The sequence below is a fragment of the Orcinus orca genome, chromosome 1 (assembly GCF_937001465.1).
Source record: "Orcinus orca chromosome 1, mOrcOrc1.1, whole genome shotgun sequence".
Lineage (NCBI taxonomy): Eukaryota > Metazoa > Chordata > Mammalia > Artiodactyla > Delphinidae > Orcinus > Orcinus orca.
Genome location: NC_064559.1, coordinates 113,668,718 through 113,678,676, shown reverse-complemented (window position 1 = coordinate 113,678,676; position 9,959 = coordinate 113,668,718). Strand labels below are relative to the sequence as shown.

The following is a 9,959-nucleotide window of genomic DNA, read 5'->3' as shown; positions in this document are numbered from 1 at the left end:
GCTGGGACTGTGGAGGAGTGGGCAGCGGGGCGAGGCGCGGCGAACGGGACCCCTGAGGACTCTGCCTCTGCCCCACCTTCCAGCTCCTAGTGGCGGACCGGCGTCGGGAAAGTTGAGAGGCGCCCGGGGTGGGGTCAGGAAAGGGCCGCTGCTGCCCTCGCGTGGCCAACCGGCCACCCGCGCCTACATCACCTGGGGCTTCGCGGGAGGCGGGACTGGAAAAGACGGCTTCGGGGACGCCCGAGGAGGAGGCCGCGGAAGATGCCCACCCTCTGCTCCTAGGATCATTGCGGAGTAAGTACAACCCACCATCATCCCCCCAGGCCTGGAGACCTTTCAGAACCTTTGAGATTCAGGGCACTTGGTTCCACCTCACAATTCCCTTCCTTCCCCCTACCTGGAATTTCCAACTCCTACCCATCCTTCCACCCTGGAATCTTTCTGGATCCCCAGCTGGGAATTCAGTTGCCACCCCCGTTGTATTATTTCTGTGCCTCTAGGGACACCTAGCCGGGCCTGACTTGTGCGTTGGGTATTTACCAACTGGTGTATCTTCTTCCCTGAAAGGTACCTGAGGAGGTGGATGGAGGATGAGGAAGTCTACTCACATTTTATTAGCTTGTGCAGGGAACACTACATAGCTTCTAATAGTCATCACAGATCTCTAGGTTAAGTGTACCCATCCCCTTTTGCCTGTAAGTAAACTGAGGCTCGGGGGGGGGGGGAGTTAAGTGGCTTAACTTAAGTGGCTTAATTTTGCCATTTGTATGTGGCAGAGCAAGAACTCAGATAGTCAGGCCTGTCTGGCTCCAAAGCTGGTCTCTCTCTCTACTGCCCACTGTGATCCTCCAACCTGTCCCTTCCCACTGTCTGGCACAGTGTGTGGCACATAATAGATTTTCAACAAATACTTGCTGAATGAATGAATGTTAGAAGTCATACAGACTTTAAAGATCTGAAGAGCAACCCACACATTTGCTAAATGATGAAACTGAGGTCCAGTGCAGTTTGGTCCCAGGCCTCTTAACTGGCTCACTAAACTGAGCTGTGCGCTCAGTTCAGATCAGTTTCTGCCTTCAAAGAACTTACAATCTAAATTCCAAATGCAGACAACTTAAAGATAGGTAATAGTTATTGAACCCTTATTACATGGACCTGGCTCTACATACATAAACTACTTTAGTCCTACAACTACCTCCTGAGGTAGTACTGTTATCTCCATTTTTCCAAAAAGCAAATTGAGGCTCAGAGAGATTGCAAACCTAGTGTTGGGTTTGGCACCAGGACCCAAACAGCAGGACTTTCAAGCCCCTGTTCCTTAACTGCTACTCCGTACCAACTCCTCATATAGACAGTTACAGTACAAGAGGTGAGCACTATAATGGGGGCATGCCTGGGCTGTGGAAGGACAGGTGAAGCCTTCAGGATGAGGTGATGTGTAGATTTTAAATGAGTTGGAGCTACTCCAGACCCAGAGTTGTGGAAAACACAAGGCGGGGTGGGGCAGAAGACAGGGCTGGAGAAGGAAGCAGTGGCCAGATATGAAGGTCCTTATATGCCATGCTCAAGAGTTGAGTGTCAGTTTTGGTCTAGGTGCAGTAAGGAGCCACCAAAGTATTTTCTCAGAGGAATCACCAACTCGGATTCACCCTGTGGAAAGGGCTCCCTGGCTGCTGTGTATATTATATATTGGGGAAAGCAGGGGAGTGGCTTGGAGACAATTAGGAGGCTAATATACTGAAGGACTAAAGTAGTGACTGTAGGGATGGACAAATAGAAATATATTTAAGGGACTTCCCTGGTGGTCCAGTGGTTAAGACTCCGCACTTCCCATGCAGGGGGCACAGGTTCGATCCCTGGTCCCCCGGGGAACTAGAATCCGCATGCAGCGCGGCCAAAAACTAAAAACAAAAATGTTTTTTAAAGAAATATATTTAAAAATATATAATCAACAATATTTAGTGATTGATTAGCTTGATGAGGAAGAAACGGAAGCCAAAGGTGCTCAACTCCAAGAATTCTAACTTGAGTAGCTGAGCTGGTGCCCCCTGAGATGATGAGTGAGGAGAGGACATACTTGTGGGGGAAATAATGAATTCAGTTGGAGGAATGTTGAGTTGAAGTGGCTGTGAGATGTCTAGGAGATGTTCGGGAGACAACTGGGACAGTTTTTAGTCAAAGAAAATAAAGACACACACATTTATCCATCTGGTTTATTTGCCAAGGGCTAAAATTTTGGATCTAACTGGCACCCCTTCTTCAGTTAAATTGCCACTAAAGAAGGTCAAGGAGACAACTTCAGAATTTGGGTTGGGAGAGGGGTAAGCATGGAGAGGCTGGGATGGTGGTGGGAGGTTCGGGGCTGAGCCCCTCAGGAGTAGCTGCCTGGCCCTCCCAGGGGGATGACGAAGACCGAGATGTCATCCCCGGAACCCAGCTTGTTGTTGGGGAGACGCCAACCACGGTCCCGGGGGGTACCCCGGGCCCCCAGGACCAGAGCTTGGGCCAGAGCTGTGTACCTGTCAGAAGCACATGTGCACATTCATGTACCAACATGTACGTGGGAAGATGGATACACAGGCCCTCATGCGGGTTCCCAAGCATTTCTTCCCTGTGTCCCTTCCTTCCCCATCGTCATCCCCTTGCCGCCATACAGCCCCTACCTGCTGGGGTCATTGGGCTCATAGGCTGACAGCACCCTGTCCACAGTGGCAGCTACCTCACAGTCACTGGTGACATCCCACAGCCCATCTGTTCCCAGGACTAGCACGTCATCTGGGCAGTGCTCATACTGCGTCAGGTCATACACTCGTACCTGGTGGGGAGAGAGGGTGCAGAGGGAGCTTGGGGATAAAGCGACCTTGGGAGAAAGCTAGCCTGAGACCCCCGGAGCAGGGAAGGCTAAGGAGGCTCCCATGTGGCTCACCTCAGGGAAAGAGGAGAGGAAGGGCTTGATGGGCAGGGTAGAACTGCAGACCCTGAGGTTGTGGTCTCCCAAGCCCCGGGTCACCCCAATGGTGGCCATCATTCGAGCCTAAAGGAAATGAGGAGGGGACACTACTATAGCCTTCTCCCAGTCTCTCTGGGACCGTGGACCCTTTCCACCCCTACCCTCGGGTAGAACCTCCACCTCCCTAGACAAGTTGTGGTGGGTCCTCCTGCCCTCTCCCACCTCTACCATGGAGTTTACCTTTTTGCCCTCCCCACAGACCAGAGGAAACCTGAGATCCTCCAGCTCGATCTTTTTGTAGGCCCTGGGGAGGGGGGAGTAGAGGAGGCATCACCCAGGCATCAAAGTCCCTCTCCCCTAGGAGCCACACCCCTTATACAAACCCCTTAGAAGGGCCGCATTCCCCCAGCTCCCAGCCTGGCCCAGCCTCCAGCTTCCACCTTGCTGTTGTCAGGGACTGGTTGTGTTGCCATGGAAACGGGCCCCAGCTCTGAGGGAAGTGTTACCAGCCAGTCATGTTCTGGTCCCGGTACAGCATCCTCTGCCCCAGCTCCTTAGGCTGAACTCTGCGGGGGAACTCAAGGTGGGTGAATTCACCACCCAGCAGCTCTGGTTTCAGGAAGCCCTGGGGTTGGGAGCGGCCAGACAGAGCAGAGGGCCGGGGGCATTAGGTTTACAGTACACCCTGGTGTAGAGGTGATGTTAATTATAGCAGACCCTTAAATGGAATTTACTGTGTACCATGCACTGTTCTAATATTAACATATATTAGCTCATTTAATCCTCACAACAACTTTTAAGGCAGGAACTCTTGATTTATGGAGAAGTTCAGGGAACTTTTGAAGATCACACAAAGTACTCAAACCAGGATTCAATCCCAGGCAGCCCAGCTCCAGAGCCATTGCTTTAAAGCACTAAGCTATCCTGCCCCTCAGGGGCCTTTGCTGTTTCCTTCCCCCACTCTGACTGCACTTCCTTCCTCAGTTGGGGCCACAGTGGAAGGCACTGGAGCAGCCCACGCTCTTTCCTGCCACATCCTCCACACCAGCTCAGCCCTACACTCCATAGTCTGTGGAGTGGCCTTCCCAGTAAGCTCCCAGTAAGGAGCGGTCTGTCTGTGTGGTGAGGGTCGGAGAGTCCTTGGGACACAGGGTACAGAGAGGCACAAGATTAGTAAGGAATGGGAGTAGGGAGTTTAGTTCCTACTTACAAGCATCTGGAGACGCTGGCGCTCAGTCTCCGGGGTGAACTCTCGGGACATTGGAATGATTTCTCCATTCCGGACAATGATGGCTCTGCCCAGAGAAACAAAAGGTTTGGGCTTGGCTCTCTGCAACCCCCTCACATAAAGAGTTCCAAAAAGACAAGGCCCTCCCTTAGAGTCCCTCACCCAGACCCCCAGTTTTCCTCCCCTCATAGCTATTTCAGGCCCTTCCTTATGTCTGTGATCCCTCCTGACCCGTTCCAATCTCTGAATGTTAACACCCACCACGTCACTCTCTTCTATTCCCCCATCCCAGAAGCTTGACCCCTCCCCCACACAGCCTTTATCAAAGCTCCCACCCCATACCTGCTGTCACCTGCATTGGCTACGTACACCTTGCCTAGCAAGTAGACCACAACCAGTGCACAGCAGCCCCCCTCCACTTGGTGGCCATGCCGCTCCCGGGCCATCTGCTCATCCTGCCATATGAGGAAGGGTCAAAGGGGGTGGATGAAGAAGAGGCTCCAGACACACAGCCACCCGCCCACATCTGCAGAAGTAAACTGGCCCAGGCAAGCCACACTGGTGGACAGTAGGGAAGACATCGGTATAACACCCACTTCTCCCTCCCTCTGAACCAAGTTCTGCTCAGGTTCTCAAAGCTGTTATGGGTTCTCAGGGTCACCTCCTCAGGCCACCTGACTCCCATACAGAGTTGACCAAAGTGTCTGCCTGGCAGGCCCTTGGCCCAGGCCACCCACTTACCATGAACTGGAAGGCATTCTCAATGGCACCCACTACCAGGCTCTCATGAGTCACTTCCTTCTGCGAAGACCAGCAGGACTGAGGACCAACCAAGTGAGAGGAATCAGAGGAACCTGGAGCCCCTGGGGTGGACGGGAGGCAGAGGGGAGGTGGCGAGGGGTCCTGGAGTATCTCTACCAGGTCCTTTAGCTGCTCCCGAATGTGGCGATGCAGGAGCCTAGAGGCCATTTCGGCAGCTCTGCCTCCTGCATGCCCATCAAACAGGCCCCAGTAGTAGAAGCAGAGTCCCTGGTGGAGGAAAAGTTGGAGGTGAGTGTGTGTGTGTGTGTGTGTGTGTGTGTGTGTGTGTGTGTGCGCGCGTGTGCGTGTGTGTGTTTGTGTTATGCAGGGAGAAGAGCAAGACTCTGGGCATCCATATAAACATTAGAGAGGAGGTTAGATTTTGGTATTTAAGGCAAATTAGATTTATTCACTCATTCACCAAAGGCATACTATGTGTCTGAAAGCAAAGCATCAAAAAAGTCAAACTCGGGCTTCCCTGGTGGCGCAGTGGTTGAGAGTCCGCCTGACGATGCAGGGGACACGGGTTCGTGCCCCGGTCCTGGAGGATCCCACATGCCGCGGAGCGGCTGGGCCTGTGAGCCATGGCCGCTGAGCCTGCACGTCCGGAGCCTGTGCTCCACAGCGGGAGAGGCCACAGCAGTGAGAGGCCCGCGTACCGCAAAAAAAAATAAAAAATAAAAAAAAAATAAGAAAGTCAAACTCAGAGGATAAAAGATGCAAAAATAAGCAATGGTAGTTATTAAATCATCAATGAATACATGAGCATATCTCCATTTTAAGTGGAAAACTAAATATTCACACTGACATGGTAGAATCTACCTGATCAATGCCAGATAAAATTCTGTGCCATTGAAGTAGAAAGCTAGTGAGTTAGGGGGTAGGTCTATCACATGGCTCAGATTAAAACCGAATGCCTAGAATCCCTGGGGATGGGTGTCTCCTGTGGAGGTTAGGAAAGGGGGTGGGGAGCTTACCTGGCCTCGGCTAGGCTCCCTAGGTGCCCCTGAAACACTCCTCTGACCTTCCACATACACCACTTCACAGCAAGCCTGGTCCTCATTGTGCCGGCTCTTGCCAGAGTTGATGACCCTGTCAGGCCAAAGTGACCACATCAGGTTGGACACCAGACAAGGTCCTGGAATAACTCCCACCTGAGACACACATACCCTCTCTGGCCTGCTGGCCAAGCTGAGAAAGGTCACAGCCACCTGGGAACCAGGCCAGAGGGAGGAGGAGAAGGGAGGCAGGGCAAGGCACAAGGAGTACTGCCTAGGTGTTGGGCTCCACCACCTCCTAGAAAGGCCACAGCAGCACTCTCCCACCTCAGGTCTCCCATCCCTTCCCTAATGGTATCACTGGGGGAGGACCTGGATGGAGGGAAGGAGGTTTTAATTCCTGGCTTGCCGAGACCCTGCATCCACTCTGACCCCCAAAAAACTCTTCTAGCTTCTTGTCCACAACACCCCACCCCACCCCACCCCACCCTCATGAGCACACCCACCTTTATCCTAAAATCATCCAGTGAAAGTTTCTGCTGCTTTTTTTTTTTTTCTTCTTTTTTGGCTTCTTGTGGGATCTTAGTTCCGCCCCCCCCCACGAGGTGTCAAACCCGTGCTCCCTGCATTGGAAGCATGGAGTCTTAACCATCGGACCGCCAGTGAAGTCCCAGTTTCTGCTGTTTGGCAATGAGTAAGTGCTCCGGCACAGATCAGGAAAGAGGAATTGAAATAGGGTAGGAGTGGAAGCCTCCCTGGACTGCGCAGGAGCCACATAACCCCAAACTCTTCCCAAATAGGAAGTTAAAGGAGCCGGTAGTGGGGCCGCGGGTCCACCAGCCACGACCCTCAGCCCCTCAGCGCCCCCATCTCCCTCAGTGCTCTGCTCTCCCAGCAGATGCATTAAAAATCCACCGGCCCTGTAGGAATCCCCTAGTGGTCCAGTGGTTAGGACTCCTCGGTCTCACTGCCGGGTCCCCGGGTCAGGGAACTAAGATCCTGCACTGCCAACAAACAACCAAACAAGCAAAAAAAAAAAAAAAAAAAAAAAAAATTCACGCAGCCTTGGAGCAAGCCGGCTGCTGCCGCCACTCCCACCGCTCTGGCCCGGAGGTCCACTTCCTTGCCTGGCCAGGGCAAGTCCACCCGCCAAGAGGTGTTCAAAGGGGGCCCTCCCGCTTCCCCGGGTGGCCCCCTCCCCCGCCCCTGGGGAAGCCGGCGGCCGCCTGGTGTCGCGGGCTATTTCTGGGTGTGGAGGGGGAGGGGAATGGTAAGAGGGACAGGGAACTGGGGCGCTGGGGTCGGGAAGCCCAAGGAGTTTTTCCAGCCGCCATCTCCTATATTAAAAGGGACCCCCGCTCCTTGAAATCTCTCTTCCCTTAGCCATTAAACTACCGGGCCGCGACTGACAACTGGCCAACTCATCGTTCACGGGCCTTCCACTCTCCGGGCTCTGGGAGAGAACAAGGTCCTGAAGCGGCGCGGGTGAGGATAGTCAACGAGCTAGAAAGTCCTGAGAAAAGCTGCACCCGACTTGAGAAGGGCTGGGAGTGGGTGCGGCCCGAAACCCAGAGGACAGCAAAGGTCCTGGGAAAAAGGAGCTCCTGGCACCGAGAGCGGCGAGGGGGGATGCGTCCCAGCGCCCGGGATGCCAAGGTGGGGATGAGGTTGGGAATGGGAGTCCCATCCTGGTTAGGGTGCCCCCGGGGGCGCTCACTCGGCGTAGCCCGTGCTCCAAGGCAGGCGACGGCCAGTGTCCGGGGGGCTTTGCACAGCCCGGCCAGCGTGGTCATCGGCGCGTCGCAGGCCCCCAGGGCTCAGCTGCAGAAAGGTCGGTCGGCAGAAGCTTGCTCGAGACTCTACTGTCCTCGCGGGCGCCGCACTCCCGCTCCCAGCCCTAGCCGGAGGGCTTCTGGGAGCTTGTGGAGGGGCGGCGGGTGGCGCCGAGGTCGAGTTGGGCAGGTCTGGCGACTTGGGGCGCGGAGGCGGGGCGCCCCCAGAGCTCACCAGGTGCGCCACGGCCGAACGCACCCGATTTAGCATGCTGCCTCCCTTCCCCGCCCTCGGCCGTGACCCCGCCCCAGGACAGGCCCCGCCCCCTAGGGCTCTCGAGGGGCGGTGCTCGCTCCGGTCAGTTCGGCCCCACCATTGGCTCGCGGCCCGCAGGACCGGTCCCCGGGAAAACTACCTGCGGCTCTGGGCTACCCCGGGAACAGACCCGCCGGCTCGCGGCCTCTCCCCCGCCCCGTTCCGACTTCTCCCGCCTCTGTTTTTTGGGGGGAAGAAGGGTCTGCTGTTGTAGGAAGGGGACAGAAATCTTATTTCAGCCTTGCTCTATATTAATCAGATAGAACTTCCCTATTGTGACGGGAGGGTGGTGTCTCCCACCCTCGCCCTGGGTTCGTTGTGGCTAGCCTGCCCAGAGGGTGATGGAGCTGATGATCTCCGTTAGCGACCGCTGGGTGTGAAGCTCCGGTTGTGGTAACACCTCTGGCTGGGGCTGCCGGAGCGAGAGTGAGGGCCAGCGAGCTGGTGCTGGGAGTGGTGTGGAAGTGGTAACAAGGCAGGCTGGAGCCAATCATCCTGAATTAGGGAGCTGGGTAAGTTCCCGGATTCCCGAGGGCGCTGTTCCCCGTGAAGACCACCGCTAGATCCGGCAGAACAGTTACCACTCCGACTCCACTTTTTTTTTTTTCAGGACCCAATTTCCGCCCATATTTGGACCTCCCCTGACCACAGCAGAACTGTTAGTAAGGATAACAATAACTACATTTATTGAGGACTTACTAATAATAGGCTCTCTACAAAGCACTTTCTATACTTTAGGCCCTTTACACTGCACACCAACCCTGCAAGGTAGGTTTTATTATGTTCGTTTTATGGATGACGCAGGGCTGGACACTCCTGTCATTTTACATGACTTGTTCCAGGAGGTCAACAGCCAGTGGGAAATTCATGCCCATGTCCGTTCCCCAGCCACCCATACCGATTCTTAAAAACCAAGCTGATTTATCTAGATCAGAGAGGAAGGGTTAAGAGGTAGGTGAATAGAAGAGGGGGGTGTCTCTCCTCTCCCACCCTCCTCTTCTTAAGGCAAAGGCGGAGAACAGTCCAGGTGAACAACTTCTGTAGCTGCCACCTGGGGGAGACAGAGGCCAGGCTAAGTCCCTGCCTGAGAGGGGAGGGTGGTACTGACCTAATGCTGGAACTATGTTCCTAAGCCTGGGAATTGATTGTTAGGCCTCCAGAGACACCTCCTACCCCACACATGGTTCAAATGGGGACAAGGCCCTTATGGTCCTGATGCAAGTCAGGGTAGTCCTCAGGGACTGGCACCCAGTTCATGGTGGGGATTCCACCTCTGGACTCTGTCAGCTGGGTGCTTCCTGACCATGACCCTCTCTGTTCCTGGCTAGACTGTACCCCCAGAAGGGGTGTCTTTTCTGGTAGCTTCCAAATAAAAATCTCACAATGGTCATTCAGGTTTGTAGACTTCTATAATTATGCCTGCACTTTGGGCAGAGAGAAGGAAAAAGAAGAAAAGAAAAGAAAACCAGAAAAAGTCAGACCCAAAGCACATAGAGTGGCAAGCCAGACAGGGAGATAAAGAACATACTGCTGCTGTGGGTATTTCCCTCCTGTTTGAGAAAAACTGGAACCAGCTCACAGATAAACGGCATAAACAGTGGCAGCAAGCCATAGACAGAAGAAAAAATATAACATCCTGGCTATTTTTATTATTCAGTGTTTCTGGGACAGTTTGCTTACCACTTCTCCATGTCATCCAGCTCCATAATCCCTGCTCTTCACAACACCCATCATGGTGTGACTGCAAGTGGGCCACAGAGCCAGGGCCCAGAGACCCCCTAGTTCCAGCAACAGATGGTCAGCAGGGATGTCAACAGCTCCCTTGGGCTCTAGAACAGCCCTCCGACCGTACCCAAATCCTAAGACTCTCCTCTCCCTGAACCTCTCACCTCCT

The 9,959-nt window shown here is 54.1% G+C and overlaps 1 protein-coding gene and 1 long non-coding RNA gene across 6 annotated transcripts in view; one reads left to right on the top strand and one right to left on the bottom strand.

Annotated features, from left to right (window-relative positions):
* Positions 1 to 2,199: 2,199 nt before the first annotated feature.
* On the bottom strand, positions 2,200 to 8,048 carry PPM1J (protein phosphatase, Mg2+/Mn2+ dependent 1J). Of its 5 annotated transcripts, none has more exons than XM_004263194.2 (10): positions 7,695 to 8,048; positions 5,957 to 6,071; positions 4,920 to 5,207; positions 4,521 to 4,633; positions 4,161 to 4,245; positions 3,457 to 3,575; positions 3,191 to 3,254; positions 2,927 to 3,034; positions 2,664 to 2,815; positions 2,200 to 2,519 (listed from the first exon to the last, which is right to left on the bottom strand). In XM_004263194.2, the coding sequence occupies exons 1-10, from the start codon at positions 8,018 to 8,020 to the stop codon at positions 2,372 to 2,374; spliced, it is 1,518 nt and encodes a 505-aa protein (XP_004263242.2). In that variant the 5' UTR covers positions 8,021 to 8,048; the 3' UTR covers positions 2,200 to 2,371. The 5 variants fall into 5 exon arrangements, with proteins under 5 accessions (XP_004263242.2, XP_033291325.1, XP_033291321.2 ...); XM_033435434.2 differs by having other exon boundaries at positions 4,920 to 4,997; positions 7,695 to 8,035; XM_033435430.2 differs by lacking the exon at positions 2,927 to 3,034 and having other exon boundaries at positions 7,695 to 8,035.
* The window catches only part of LOC125964622 (uncharacterized), a 91,920-nt gene continuing 87,159 nt past the window's right edge, over positions 5,199 to 9,959 (top strand). The window contains exon 1 of the long non-coding RNA XR_007477813.1: positions 5,199 to 5,505. This is a non-coding gene — a long non-coding RNA (uncharacterized LOC125964622). The remainder of the gene's footprint in view (positions 5,506 to 9,959) is intronic.